The sequence below is a fragment of the Babylonia areolata genome, chromosome 12 (genome assembly GCF_041734735.1).
Source record: "Babylonia areolata isolate BAREFJ2019XMU chromosome 12, ASM4173473v1, whole genome shotgun sequence".
NCBI classification, from domain to species: Eukaryota; Metazoa; Mollusca; class Gastropoda; order Neogastropoda; family Buccinidae; genus Babylonia; species Babylonia areolata.
In genome coordinates this window covers 19,162,737-19,178,475 of record NC_134887.1, presented here as the reverse complement: position 1 = coordinate 19,178,475, position 15,739 = coordinate 19,162,737, and the positions used below count along the sequence as shown (strand labels likewise).

The 15,739-nt window shown below is 40.5% G+C and overlaps 1 protein-coding gene across 25 annotated transcripts in view; it reads right to left on the bottom strand.

Annotated features, from left to right (window-relative positions):
- The window catches only part of LOC143288415 (inositol hexakisphosphate and diphosphoinositol-pentakisphosphate kinase 2-like), a 147,903-nt gene that overhangs the window by 24,258 nt on the left and 107,906 nt on the right, over positions 1–15,739 (bottom strand). For 14 of the 25 annotated variants that reach the window (XM_076596857.1, XM_076596861.1, XM_076596868.1 and 11 more), the window contains 8 exons: positions 12,921–13,035; positions 11,015–11,152; positions 9,850–9,969; positions 8,605–8,826; positions 6,808–6,993; positions 6,335–6,497; positions 5,009–5,086; positions 2,509–2,568 (listed from right to left, as the gene is read on the bottom strand). In XM_076596857.1, coding sequence (XP_076452972.1) covers positions 2,509–2,568; positions 5,009–5,086; positions 6,335–6,497; positions 6,808–6,993; positions 8,605–8,826; positions 9,850–9,969; positions 11,015–11,152; positions 12,921–13,035 — 1,082 coding nt within the window. Of the gene's footprint in view, positions 1–2,508; positions 2,569–2,672; positions 2,706–5,008; positions 5,087–6,334; positions 6,498–6,807; positions 6,994–8,604; positions 8,827–9,849; positions 9,970–11,014; positions 11,153–12,920; positions 13,036–15,739 lie in introns of all 25 variants that reach the window. The other 11 variants (XM_076596865.1, XM_076596878.1, XM_076596879.1 and 8 more) reach the window with 4 other exon arrangements.

Here is a 15,739-nt window from a genome sequence, read left to right as displayed (position 1 = left end):
GAGATGACGAAAATGGAGCTGAATGGAGGAGGAGGTGGAAGATGCAGGAAAGGGAGGGGGGTGGGGTGCAGAAAAATATTTTTAAAATATAATTTTTTCTACAAAGTAGTTTGTTGCTGTCTAACCAGTTAACCAAGCCCATGTTAGCAAGCCATTCTGCAAGAACCTGACAGTAAAACTGCCATCTGCTGCTTCATGAAATGAAAACACAACATTACCCCATGCAATATCTGTGTTAAAAAAAAAAAACACATTGGAAAAAGGTTAACATTGTACATATTTCCCTGCCCCAAAGTGTTAAACCAGATTTAGGCTTCCAACACAAACTACTAAGAAACTATAATCAATCCCGAAGGTAAACACTAAACCAATTTTCAACAAAAGCTGTTATGCCAAAGAAAAGGACAGTTTGTTAGCAGAAAATTAGCTTCAGAGGAGACTTCCCACCAGCTAGACGTCAGGTTTTATTTCAGTACATGTGTGGTTATTTACAAGACACTGACAAAGACATCTACAGGCAAGTAACAATAAAACCGATGTAATTTACAACCCCCATACACAAACAGACAAAAACTTCCAGCAAGTCCGAGATGACAGCAGAGACTCACATCAACACCTTTCCCCCAAGGACCAGGTTTGAAAAGAAATCATGAAAATGGCCAAAGCGATGAGCGCTGTGATAAAAATGTCTGCTTCACTGTGATACATATTCCCAAGTTCTGTGAAGGGTTTCAATGTTCATGTTGTGATTTCATTTTTCTTTTTAATGCGAAGAAGAAATGATGTTGTGCACACTGATCTGATTACTCTTGTCTTTGTCAAGAACCTGTGTGAGGATGAGACAATGAGGGCAAGAGCGATGTGCAAGATTTTGACATTTAGCTAGTCCCCTGAAACCTGTAAATTATTGGTCATGATTCCAGCCCCCCCACTCCCCAATTTCTTTTTTGTTTTGTTTTTTTGTTTCATTACATTTTGTTTGTGAAATGTCACATTGTGTGTGTGTGTGTGTGTGTGTGTGTGTGTGTGTGTGTGTGTGTATGGCATACATGCTAAATAAACGATTCCTTCATTACCATAGTCCCTCTCCAACACTCCACCCTCCTCCTCCCTTCAGTCCCTTGTTTCTCTCTTCATTGCATGGGGGTGGTTTGTAAGGGTCAACCATACAACAGCATGCGTCTTCCACACATCCACACAAAACAGGCACGCATGATAACAAACACAGCGACACATACACACATACACATGCTACTAACAGTGACACATCCCACTAAAAAATACACTGTACAAAACTTATGGAAACAAACAAACAAAAAAGTCGTGCCATCACAACACCACAGCAAAAAACAAACAACAGGGTGACCAAAGCAGGGATCCATCTGAGCATCGGATATCTAATCACGTCCCTGAAGAGAAAACTCAAGTTGTGATCTGTGCAGTATTTCAGCTGACATGCAAGACAAGCTATTGTGCCTAATGCTGGAAGGAAGGAACAGGCACAGCTTTCCATTTCTAACTGTTCTGGACAAGTGGAAGCTCAGTAAACCAAGACTTTTTTTTTTTTTTGGTAGTTGTTTTTCAATTTTTGCTGCCCCATCATCTGCACCGTTTCAGCGGCATTACTCCTACATCGCTCATTTAGATTCCTCCTTACACGGCCCCACCCAGGTTCGTCCGTCACAGTTCCAGCGTCGGCAGTCCGCAGGGAACCATCAATGTTAGGTCGCCAGGAGGCCACACACCAGAGGAGACCCTGCACTGCTGCTGAGTCACTTCGGTGGTGTTCAGTGGTGCCTGTTCTGATTTAACGTACTTAGGACACCACCTACTAAGCCCCCTACTAATGACAATAACGGCTTAGTCGCAGAGCCAGACTGAGTTAACGTCTCTCCCAGAGTGGAGACCGCCACCACGTCCCTCAAACAACAGGCCCCAATGAAAAACCAAGACTTCTACCAGGACATAGAGAATAGCAGCCACCCATGCACTGCGGCCTGAACCACATGTAAGGAGTCCAGTCCTTACCACATCAACTGATCAAGCCAACAAAATGAGGTTCTTTCAAGGTGCAAATCTTAGGTAACAAGATACCCAAATCAAGTGTGTTAAAATAACACACTGTGTGGATGCGGTTTTGTTTGTTTGTTTTTGTTGTTGTTGGTTGTTTTTTTTCTTCAAATAAAAGTCAACTTAAAACCACCACCCTTGATTTTTGCAAAGTGTCTTGACAATTTATCTTATGGATTTCCAAAATGTCTGACTGATTTTCCTTCAGCTCGAACAATTGTCCTAAGCTTTTGACTTTTCAAATGAAACCCTGCAGAAGAGCTGCCTTTTCCATATACTGGGATGCATGAACAGGAATTAACAAAACAAATACACCATACATCGTGCAGATGCTGATACAAATATTAAAAAAAACAAAAACAGAACAAAAAAACAGGGGGATAGGGGGGGTTAGTAAGAACATCACAACCCAAAGTCACAGAAACACTCTACGCATACTTGGCAAGGAGAATCTTCCCATGGAGACTACAGGGTGCCAGTATGAACCTGAAAGGTAGTCTGGAATAATAGAAAAGAAGAGAAAAAAAAGAAAAAAAAAGCAAGAAAGAAAGAAAAAAAAAAGCAAACAAGCAAGAAAGAAAGAATTCCACAAAAACACTCACACGGAAGAGAGAGACATCTGCCCACGGTTAAATCTTTGGAAAAGAATAGGAGTCTGGCCATCGTCATGTGTTAGGAACAACCCCCCTCTCCCTCTTCAGTTTTAAAAACAAGTATCTCAAACAATGTGTATCCCCATTCTCTCTCTCTCCTGTGCACAAAACAAAATTAAAAACATTAAACATGAAAAAGTAAACAACTGAACAGTCTGTTGTCACTCCGACCTCTGTACTGCCTTACTTTAAAAAAAAGAAAAAGAAAAAAAAAGACCTCAACACCATTAAATTTCTGTTAACTTTATATATATTTTTTTTATTTCCCTTTATACCAAGGCACATTCTTTCCATAAAGAAACACTCCTTGACTTTGATCCCTGATGCAAAGAACTAAAAATGCAGTATGTATAATAGCTTTTTCTTTTTTTTTTTTTTTATTTTTATTTTTTTTAAACAGTGGCTTACTGGATTTAACTGCTCAAAACTGGCAACAGTATCACAAATTTTGAAAACCTGACATGTACCTATGTACAGCTGAGCAGTCAAATAATTATTCTAAAAAATAATGAAAATTAAAGAAAGAGAGAGAGAGAGAAAAGAAACATCCAGCAAAATTTCAGAATAACAGAAATCAAATTGTCACACCAACATACAAAACCAAACCAACAACAATAATAAGAGAATTTAAAGAATAACCTAAAGTTTCACACCAACATACAAAACCAAACCAACAACAGCAAGAAAAAATAAAAATTCATAATCAAAATGCAAAAAGCAAACACAGCAGAAGGTTGGTCAGAAAACTGCCCACTCAGCAGGTCCATATGACAACTGTGAATACAATGCGAGAGAGAGAGAGAGAGAGAGTGTGTGTGTGTGTGCGTGTGTGTGTGTGCATGTGTGCACACACATCTCCTATACAAGCACATGGCAGACAGACCGATACGATCAAGCAGTTGAGAGCAGCTCTCTTGCACAAAACAAAAATCTATGCGTTTCAGAAACAAATAAAATACTTCTAAACATTGATTTCACTTTCTTTCATTTCCAAATTCAATTATCTTGACTGGTTTTGCCTGTCGGTGCTATTACTGGTCCTGCCCCCCACAACCCTGCCAAAGACAAGACAATGGGAGATCCACAGAGATAGGAGACCCGTGGACCGTTAATTAGGCTGGTTGTTTTACTCTGTCCAGTTAACTGATGTGGTTACGGAAAATGTGGACATGTCAGTAGGAAATTAATATGAGTACAAGTGGACAAAAAATCCCCCACAACAGGTGCTGATTATTTCATTGTTTTAACAGCTCAGTGTGACTGAACATAGTCTGATCACATAAGGACGAATGCTGGGTTTTCAATCATATTCAGCCTGACCTCTGTATCTATGCTCAAGCAGCATGGATTGGCAAAGCTGAAATCGTCTGAAATAATATCACGTTTATGAAGTAAAGATTCAGTCCTCCAAGTGGGGAACAATTTTGTACAAAGCCTTGGTTTGCTGAGAAATTCTAGCATCCTATCCAACACCCACACAACATAACAGTATATGAAGTTGCTGTGCTCACACTGCAGTCAGAGCAGTGTCAACACATGGTCCATGTCCCCAACAGGATTTTACTGAGGGAAAGAAGTCCAGGTGTGTGATGTCCATCTGTTCACAGCTGCCTGGTTGTTGTTCTGTCGAGGTTCCTTCAGGGTGGATATCAACAGTTAAGATGCATCAAATGGAGGGTTCCATGATGCATCCACAACAAAGATCCTGACAAAGGTACAACAATGTACCATCACTCTCACAGATGGCCCAAAACTTCCCTCACGCTGAAAGTCATTCATACATCGATTTAAGTTTCGTAAGCGTATCGTTAACAGAAACACTGTATTTGTAACAGATGTGATTTTCACTGTTTTCCATGTTAGTTCAGTGTCTGACTGTTTTATTCATACATCAATTTAAGTTTCATGTGCATATCATCAACAGAGGTATTTGTAACGGATGTGATTTTCAACATTTTCCACATTAGTTCAGTGTCCAATAGTCTTATTCATTAAAGTTTCATGTGCATATCATTAACAAAGGTATTTGTAACAAATGTGATTTTCACCTTTTTCCATGTTAGTTAAAAGTTTCAAGGTGTGTCTGGTGATGTGCTGACTGTATGTGATGTCCCTGTTGTCTGTGCTGGAAGCAGAGGGACTACCTTCTACTCTGCAGTGCCTCACAGGCGAGGCAGTCCATTAAGCGAAGGGCACAGCAACCTGACATTGACCACACAGAATGACACCGAACACACACACACATACCGGGCACTACCGTTCAGGTGTCAGTGGTGACATCTTACCATTGTCTGTCGGGCAGTCATTCTTGTCCTCCAGGCTACGACTTCGCTTCTCATCCAAGCTGGTTTTGGAGGACAATTCTGAGAACGTATAACGAAAAAGAAATTGAAAGAAAGATCATGTTACAAACATATCTCTTTTTTCTTTCTGTGTCTCTTTTTTTTTCTTTTGCATGTGAATACACACTTGGGAGATTAAGGCATTATCACACAGAAGCTTGTAATGAAAGCAGAAGAAGCACCATTTGGCAATTTGAGAATGTAATCAATTTCCAAAGTTCCTCAGTGAACAAAAGTGGCCAAAATGTTTGCCATATAAACAGGTAATACTACTAAACTGGTTTTATAATGTAGTTTTGTTTTACACACACACACACACAACTTGATCAAGGTGCATAAACAGAATCAACAGATAAAAATCAATTCATTCAATGACCAGAATGTTATACGATAGTAATAGCAGGCAGTGTGACTTAAAAAAAAAAATCTAGACAGAAGGGATATGCAATCAGTCTGGTCTGCATTAACTCATTGAACCATGCACCCCAGCATTGCCCAAACGTCAAAATTTGTCTCATTAAAAACACTCTTCATGTTCCTATGCATGCATAAACTGCAAAGAAGGTGAACTAACTTGTACAGCATGTCCAGATGCGTTCACATGTAAATTTGGAGGAAAAAACAGTACATTTTATGCATTTTTTCCGCATCAGTATGTCATGGAAGCTGGTCAAGGCTGTGAACTCCCCAGGGTTGAACAGGTTAAAGCCTACTGTTCAGTCACCTTTTCATTGACACGAGAAAAAACCGGTTAACCAACCGACAAGCAGAGAGAACATTTTGTTCGTCAGAAGGTTTAGCTGTCTGGATAATTTTTGGAGAGGTGGGTAATTTGAGCACCAACAATCAGTGGTAACTTGTATTACTCTTTTGTCACTACATATTTCCCTGTGTCAAACTAGAGCTGCTTTCCCCAAGGAGAGCGCGTGGCTGCAGTGCAGCACCACCAATCTTTCTTCTTCTTTTCTCTTTTCTTTTTTTTAGCATGCAATTGTTTTTGTTTTCCTGCTGATGTAGATTTTTTCTACAAAACTTTCCTTGGGACAACTCTTTTGTTTTCGTGGGTTCTCTTCTGTGCACTAAGTACATGCTACACACAGGACCACTGTTTATTGGTCTCATCCAAATGATCTCATCCAAATGACTAGCATCAAGACAACCACTCAAGGTCCAATGGAAGGGGACGAAACACTGGTGAGGGTCAGATTTTAACCTTGTGCTCAAGATCATTTCACAAATGTGTTCCCACACAGCTGCCATTCCACTCACGCAGACTGCTGGCTGGGGAGACAGAGATGTTGATGGGACGCGAGGCAGCGTGGGGGCTGGTGCCCATGGCAACGCTGTCCTGGTCGGCCATCGGGTTCTCTGAGCTGCCGCACATCTGTGCCTCAGTGTGGGGACAGGTCGCTGTGTCGCTGCCTTGCTGGGCCTGGGATTGAACGGTTAGGTGTCAAGTCAACTCTCCACTGCCCGTCCCATTTTTCAAAAACAGAGAGAGACAGAGAGACAGAGAGAGAGAGAGTGGGTGTGAGTGTGAGTGTGTATGTGCATGTGTGTGTTTGCATTTAAAAAAAAAAGCTTTTGTGTGTGTGTGTGTGTGTGTTTAAAAAAATTCCCCCCCAAAGAAACAGCTTTTCATTAAAAAACAACAACAAATTTTCACCATCCCTGAAATAATAATAATCACTTTTTATCACCAAAACCATCCCTGAAATAATAATTAATCACACAACACCAACCTTATCTTCATCTGCACAATGCCCAGAGCCCTTCTTGCAGGTGGTGGTGTCCACGTCGTCACCAGCAGCAGTGTCGGTAGTGTCAGCAGCGGGGCCTGAGCTGTCGTCCCCCCAGTCCCACTCTGGGATGTTGGGGTCTGGGGACCCTGGCAGCCGGGTGTACGCCTTGGGGTGATCAGGACTGGACTGCACGTCAACCGTGGAAGAAGACAAAAAAAAGCATACTCGGTAATCGGAATTAAAGAATAATGAGGACATGAGAGTAAAGGATTAATAACCAATAAAGAGTGGTAACTCTCTCCATGTACAAGGGACACAATTTCAAGTCAATGCTGCTTTTGCTACCAATTCAGCTAGCACATAGGTAAATAAAAGGTATGTTGGAACAAAAGTAGACACCTCCTCAAAAAAGGAAGCTCCAATCATTTGACATGTGCACACAGTTTGTTCCAATGTGTCCTCTGTACACGGAGAGAGTTACCACTCTTTACTGTTCATTATTCACACTAGGTAAGTCAATGAATGGAGCGAAGGCACCATGGCAGAATCGATATAGCATCAGACTTCTGATCCAGTGTTGACGTGTGATCAGGGATCGAGGCTCCTTTCAGCATGGTGTTGTGGCCTTAGGACAGGCACTTTACTGTCATTTTCCTCACTCCAGCCAGGTGTGGAAGGGTACCTAACTTCGGTTGTGGACAGGTAAAAAACACTGGAAGAAGACAACTGGGCCCCATCTCCCCATGCTGAGCAATGACAGAGTAGATCTATATGAATTCACTGCCCTGATGGCCGTTAAAGGCAACTGGACCCTTAACCTAACTCTTCACCTTTTTAATGAAGAAACATACACAATGATGGAACATACACGCCTGCCATTAAAAAAAGGGCTAAAATCTAAGTTCTATTAAAAAATGACAGCTTGCCTAGCCTACTGCTCATGAGCAAAGTTTGAATAAAAAAAAAAAATCATCTGAAATGGTCCAGAAATGGTGATTTTATTTATTCATATCAAAACTGAATTCATAAACAAATATTTTTTCAAATCTGCCAACACCATTCTGACAAGCTACCCGTTTTGTGTGACAGCACTGTTTCTCTACATATATTTCTCTCTCTCTCTCTCTCTCTCACTATGCTGAACGCTGAACGACTTTAATGACTCAGGCCAACAGCCCCTATCATGACATTTGTGAGAATATACCACAAAAAAAAAGCAAAAAAAAAAAAGCAGCCACATGTCCATTATATTCAGCCGTCAAACAGACAGACGCACACACACACACACACCTTCACACGTCAAACAACAATCCAAACATACACTTTGTCATACTCACCCATTCACACACTCACGTTCTAATACTTGCCTACCTCACACGCCCATCCTAAAAAAACAACAACAACAAAAAAACAAACAAACATACATTCACACTCACACACACACACACACACCATAGATTGCGCACATGCATGCGTACACACACTCACACACTCTCACACTCACACCCACAGACACGTACTCGATGTGTACACTCTTGCACCCATGCCTATCATCGCACACAAAAAAAACAAAAAAAAGAAAAAACCCACATATGTTAACTCGACTGGAAACAACCAATTTGCACGCTTCTATTCCTCAACCTCCCTGCCTTTGGTTTAAACAATCAATCTTTTTGTCTGGAACATGTCACAAAACAGATATACAATATGTCACAACCATATGTTACAGATATAGACATACAATGAACAGCAAGAAAACCTTACACAAACTCCCTGCCCTTTCCAAGCAACCCTCACCTTTTCTGTGACAGTCAGCGATTCTGGTGACTCCGGGGACACCCCAGGGGTGGACATCTGTTCGAACATGTCCGACTCACTGATGTCACCTAGGTCTGGTGCCGCTGCCGTTGTGTCCAGTCGCAGACCTCGCTTGAAGTGGGAGGAGGTGGTGGGCAGGGGCCCCATGAAGGCCGAGGCCAGCGTGTGAGGGGCTTTCTCCCCTTCTGACTTCTCAGATCTCTGTTGATGAACAGTCAGTTGTTGTAACAGGGTGTTCAAAACTCAACAATGCTGAGCAAAACTGTTACAAACATAAACAGCAAGACTTATTCTGTTCTTCTGATGAAGAATGTTTTGTTGTACAGGACGTTAAAAACTCATGGCATTTAATGTTTGCTGATCAAAAACATTAGAATGAAATGCAAACAGCATGACTCATTCTCCAGCAAAACAGAATGAAACGCAAACAGCATGACTCATTCTCTATCTACTGAAGAATGTTTTGGTGTACAGGGTGTTAAAAACTCAGTGATGTTTAACATTTGCTAAGTGAAAACATTACAAAAGGAACAAAAACAGCATGACTAAAAACAATTTCTCCATTCTCGACTGAATAATGCTTTGTTGTACAAAGTGTTAAATACTCAAAGATGTTTATCCTTTGTTAGCAAATACATTACAAAAGAAATGTAAACAGCATGACTAATTCTGTACCCCAAAAAACACCTTTTGCGAAGAATGTAACCAGTAAAGGTATACAGCACAATTTATTCTCCCCACCCCCACCCCCCAAAAAATCACACCTTTCAAAATTTAGACATCTCCCCAATCATTTTTAGTTGGGGAAGTGGGTAGGTGGAGTAACACTTATGTCAGAAATGTATGTACACATAAATGCATGTGTTAGGTGCATGTGTTAATTTACATGCGACAATTTAATCTTATTATATATAATCTGTTTACTTTCCTTCACTTATTTTCTAGCTGTTTTATGTATGTATTGTTTTAACAATTCATTCCCTTTTAAGTGGGTATTTACACAATCCAGCAAGTGTCATATGAGCTTTTACTAAGTTCTGCACATTTATTAATGAATGAGTGTTCTTGTTGAAACATGCCCACATCACCAAATTTTGTGTTACTGTGCGTATATTTTTTTCTCATCTATTCATTAACTGTTTGTTTTTCATGTTGCCTTTTTTTATGTCAACAATTTCCATTTTGGGGATAATAAAACATTGCTATATCCTGTATCTTGCTCACCTGTGGGCAGTGTTTGGGTCGGTACCCCATACCCCTTGGCTCTGTGGGTTCATCACATGACGTGTACGCTCCAGGACTGAAGTGCAGCTCCATATGATACCTCTCATCCGAGTGCAGGTCCTGAAAAGCAGTTTCTGTTTCGCAAGGAGGCGTCACTGCGCTCGGACAAATCCACATATATGCAACACCAAATTTGCTGGGCAGATGCCTGACCAGCAGCGTAACCAGACATGCTTAGTCAGGCCTTGAGTGCATGCATATATATTTGTGTACCTTTCCAATTGGATTTCTTCCACAGAATTTTACCAGAGAACAACACACTTGTAGCCACATTTGTTTTTGTTTTTTTAGTGCACTAAGTGCATGATGCATGTGGGATCTCGGTTTGTCATCTCATCTGAATGGCTAGACATTCAGTTCGATTTTCCAGTCAAAACTGGGAGAAAGGGCGAGGTCAGGATTTGAACCCAGACCTTCATGAACTGTGTATTAGCAGATGAGTGTCTTAATCATTTTGCCATCTTCCTTCTGAAAAATAGCTGTTCTCCATGACAACAGAAACTACTACACACACCCCCCCCCCCCCCCCACAGGCATGCTCTCTCTCCCACTCACACACACAAAGTGACTGAGAGGGGAGTGAATGTGGCACAATGCACAGGAACCACACACTCCAGAGTAAGAACAAAAAAAGCAGACCTGTCTGAGCACTCATCAAACTGTCACTAATTTCAAAAAGAAATTATCCATCTTTAGGAAAACACACAGACAAGTTTTGACTGATTTTGTCTGCTGACAATGTTATATTTTTCATCCAACAAAAGAATCTTGAAAAAAAAAAAGGAAGAAAAATAAACATGGAAAAAAAACATGAAATCAGACATGAGGACCTGAAAAAAACTTTGTAAAAGTGGGGAAAAAAAAAACAGGAGGTTGGAGGACCCACACAAAAACAGAACAGCACAAAATGACAAAAAAAAAAAAGAAAAAAAAGGGGTAAGACTTGAAAAACCAGTGTCAACGTGGTTCTCTCTATTGAGGTCCCCTCTGCCCACCTTCCCTGTATGGCTATCCCTGACGACCATATCACCAGACACAGGCATCAACCACAAACAAACATGAATGTAACCATGGCATCCCCTTCCTCACTGATGGGAGCACTGACCTTGGAGGGATCCTCAAAGAGCATGAAGACAATCTGGGACATGTAGTTCAGCTCTGCTGTGGCGTCCAGAAAGCTCAGTGCCCTGTCCCACTGACTGTCTGAGGCACACTGCAATGCACAGCCCTGCAGGGTACAGCACTGAGGAAAACATTGACACAGGCTCTCAAGTCTTTACATTGTACACTGCAATGCACAGCCCTGCAGGGTACAGCACTGAGGAAAACATTGACACAGGCTCTCAAGTCTTTACATTGTACACTGCAATGCACAGCCCTGCAGGGTACAGCACTGAGGAAAACATTGACACAGGCTCTCAAGTCTTTACATTGTACACTGCAATGCACAGCCCTGCAGGGTACAGCACTGAGGAAAACATTGACACAGGCTCTCAAGTCTTTACATTGTACACTGCAATGCACAGCCCTGCAGGGTACAGCACTGAGGAAAACATTGACACAGGCTCTCAAGTCTTTACATTGTACACTGCAATGCACAGCCCTGCAGGGTACAGCACTGAGGAAAACATTGACACAGGCTCTCAAGTCTTTACATTGTACACTGCAATGCACAGCCCTGCAGAGTACAGCACTGAGGAAAACATTGACACAGGCTCTCAAGTCTTTACATTGTACACTGCAATGCACAGCCCTGCAGAGTACAGCACTGAGGAAAACATTGACACAGGCTCTCAAGTCTTTACATTGTACACTGCAATGCACAGCCCTGCAGGGTACAGCACTGAGGAAAACATTGACACACATTGATACGGGCACTTATGTAGCGACTGTCCTTGGTCAGAGATCAAGCTCTAAGTGCTTCACAAACGGACAGTCATTTGCACAACAGGCTAGGCTGCCTACCTGGGTAGAGCCGACAGACAGCTGCCATTGGGTGCTCATCGGCTGTTTCCCGTGTCATTTGATCAGGTTTCAGTTACGCGCACATACACATTCACACAGACATATAATTTACCCCGCCATGTAGGCAGCCATACTCCATTTTCAGGGTGTGTGCATGCTGGGTGGTTCTTGTTTTCAAAACTTACCGAACATTGACATGGATTACAGGATTTTTAACGTGCATATTTGATCCTCTGCGTTGGTATACACACGAAGGGGGATCAGGCAAGAGCAGTTCTGCACATATGTTAACCTGGGAGATTGGAAAAATATCCATCCTTTACCCACCAGGTGCCATTACCGTGATTTGAACCCAGGAACCACAGACTGAAAGTCCAATGCCTCAACCACTCTGCTACTGTGCCCATTCTCAAGTCTTAACATTGCACACTGACAGGTTGACAATTCTTCACACTGCACACTGCAATGTACAGCCACACAGGTAACTACAGCATCGAGGAAACCACTGAAAGGTTCTGAAGTCTTCACACTGCAGACTGCAGTGCACAGCCCTGCTGGTTACAGCACTGAGAAAAACACTGACACAGGTTCTCAAGTCTTCACACTGCACACTGCAAAGCTCAGTCACGCAGGTTACAGCACTGAGGAAAGAACTGACACAGGCTGTAAAGTCTTCAGATACAACAGTACTTTATAATGGTAATACAAACATGAGGGAGGAAATATCAAAGCATATCAAAGCAAATCATTGCAACACAAAAGCATTTGATAAAATAATGGGTTGGCTATTCATTGAAATTAACATCCTAGAGTCAAATAAATGCAAACTGTTGCAAAGGAACCCAAACAAGATTATTTCCATGTTTCAATCCTGCATTTAAAAAAATCTGACACACTATCAATTCCTGTCCAGCTTTCATGGCTGCAAAAGGTCAGTTTCATATGAATACCAACACAAGTGACAGTGACAAGCTAGTTCTGAACAGTTATCTACTCTGTCTGAACAACTTCAATTCAAAGCAGCACATCTCCATCCAGACACTCACTTCAAACAGGTTCCCATAGCGGAGCATGTTGAGCATAGAATGGATGTGGGACTCACTGGTGAAGTACAGTCTGGTCCGCACAAACCTCTCAGGGGACGCCACACCTTTGGAGTACCTGTAAACAACAACAAAACATAACTTAAAAAAAAAAAAAAAAACTTGTGGGAAAATGTCCAGCAAGGTGGTAGAATGGATAAGACGCTTATCTGCCAATACAGTATCTGTGAGGGTTTGAGGTTTGAAACCCGGTCTGAGAGCTATACAGGCAATGAAACACTGATGGTTGATACACTATGAATGAATCATATGGGCAAAAAAACACTGATGGTTGATACACTATGAATGAATCATATGGGCAAAAAAACACTGATGGTTGACACACTATGAATGAATCATATGGGCAAAAAAACACTGATGGTTGATACACTATGAATGAACTATACAGGCAAAAAAACACTGATGGTTGACACACTATGAATGAATCATATGGGCAAAAAAACACTGATGGTTCATACACTATGAATGAACTATATAGGCAAAAAACACGATGGTTGATACACTATGAATGAACTATACAGGCAAAAAAACACTGATGGTTGACACACTATGAATGAATCATATGGGCAAAAAAACACTGATGGTTGATACACTATGAATGAACTATACAGGCAAAAAAACACTGATGGTTGACACACTATGAATGAATCATATGGGCAAAAAAACACTGATGGTTGACACACTATGAATGAATCATATGGGCAAAAAAACACTGATGGTTGATACACTATCAATGAACTATACAGGCAAAAAAACATTGATGGTTGACACACTATGAATGAATCATATGGGCAAAAAAACACTGATGGTTGATACACTATGAATGAACTATACAGGCAAAAAAACATTGATGGTTGACACACTATGAATGAATCATATGGGCAAAAAAACACTGATGGTTGATACACTATGAATGAACTATACAGGCAAAAAAACACTGATGGTTGACACACTATGAATGAATCATATGGGCAAAAAAACACTGATGGTTGATACACTATGAAATTACTATACCGGCAAAAAAACACTGATGGTTGACACACTATGAATGAATCATATGGGCAAAAAAACATTGATGGTTGACACACTATGAATGAATCATATGGGCAAAAAAACACTGATGGTTGACACACTATGAATGAAATATACCAGCAAAAAAACACTGATGGTTGACACACTATGAATGAATCATATGGGCAAAAAAACACTGATGGTTGATACACTATGAATGAACTATACAGGCAAAAAAACACTGATGGTTGACACACTATGAATAAATCATATGGGCAAAAAAACACTGATGGTTGATACACTATGAATGAACTATATAGGCAAAAAAACACGATGGTTGATACACTATGAATGAACTATACAGGCAAAAAAACACTGATGGTTGACACACTATGAATGAATCATATGGGCAAAAAAACACTGATGGTTGACACACTATGAATGAATCATATGGGCAAAAAAACACTGATGGTTGATACACTATGAATGAACTATACAGGCAAAAAAACACTGATGGTTGACACACTATGAATGAAGCATATGGGCAAAAAAACACTGATGGTTGATACACTATGAAATTACTATACCGGCAAAAAAACACTGATGGTTGACACACTATGAATGAATCATATGGGCAAAAAAACATTGATGGTTGACACACTATGAATGAATCATATGGGCAAAAAAACACTGATGGTTGACACACTATGAATGAAATATACCAGCAAAAAAACACTGATGGTTGACACACTATGAATGAATCATATGGGCAAAAAAACACTGATGGTTGATACACTATGAATGAACTATACAGGCAAAAAAACACTGATGGTTGACACACTATGAATAAATCATATGGGCAAAAAAACACTGATGGTTGATACACTATGAATGAACTATATAGGCAAAAAAACACGATGGTTGATACACTATGAATGAACTATACAGGCAAAAAAACACTGATGGTTGACACACTATGAATGAATCATATGGGCAAAAAAACACTGATGGTTGACACACTATGAATGAATCATATGGGCAAAAAAACACTGATGGTTGATACACTATGAATGAACTATACAGGCAAAAAAACACTGATGGTTGACACACTATGAATGAATCATATGGGCAAAAAAACACTGATGGTTGACACACTATGAATGAATCATATGGGCAAAAAAACACTGATGGTTGATACACTATGAATGAACTATACAGGCAAAAAAACACTGATGGTTGACACACTATGAATGAATCATATGGGCAAAAAAACACTGATGGTTGATACACTATGAATGAACTATACAGGCAAAAAAACACTGATGGTTGACACACTATGAATGAATCATATGGGCAAAAAAACACTGATGGTTGATACACTATGAATGAACTATATAGGCAAAAAAACACTGATGGTTGACACACTATGAATGAATCATATGGGCAAAAAAACACTGATGGTTGACACACTATGAATGAATCATATGGGCAAAAAAACACTGATGGTTGATACACTATGAATGAACTATACAGGCAAAAAAACACTGATGGTTGACACACTATGAATGAATAATATGGGCAAAAAAACACTGATGGTTGATACACTATGAATGAACTATACAGGCAAAAAAACACTGATGGTTGACACACTATGAATGAATCATATGGGCAAAAAAACACTGATGGTTGACACACTATGAATGAATCATATGGGCAAAAAAACACTGATGGTTGATACACTATGAATGAAC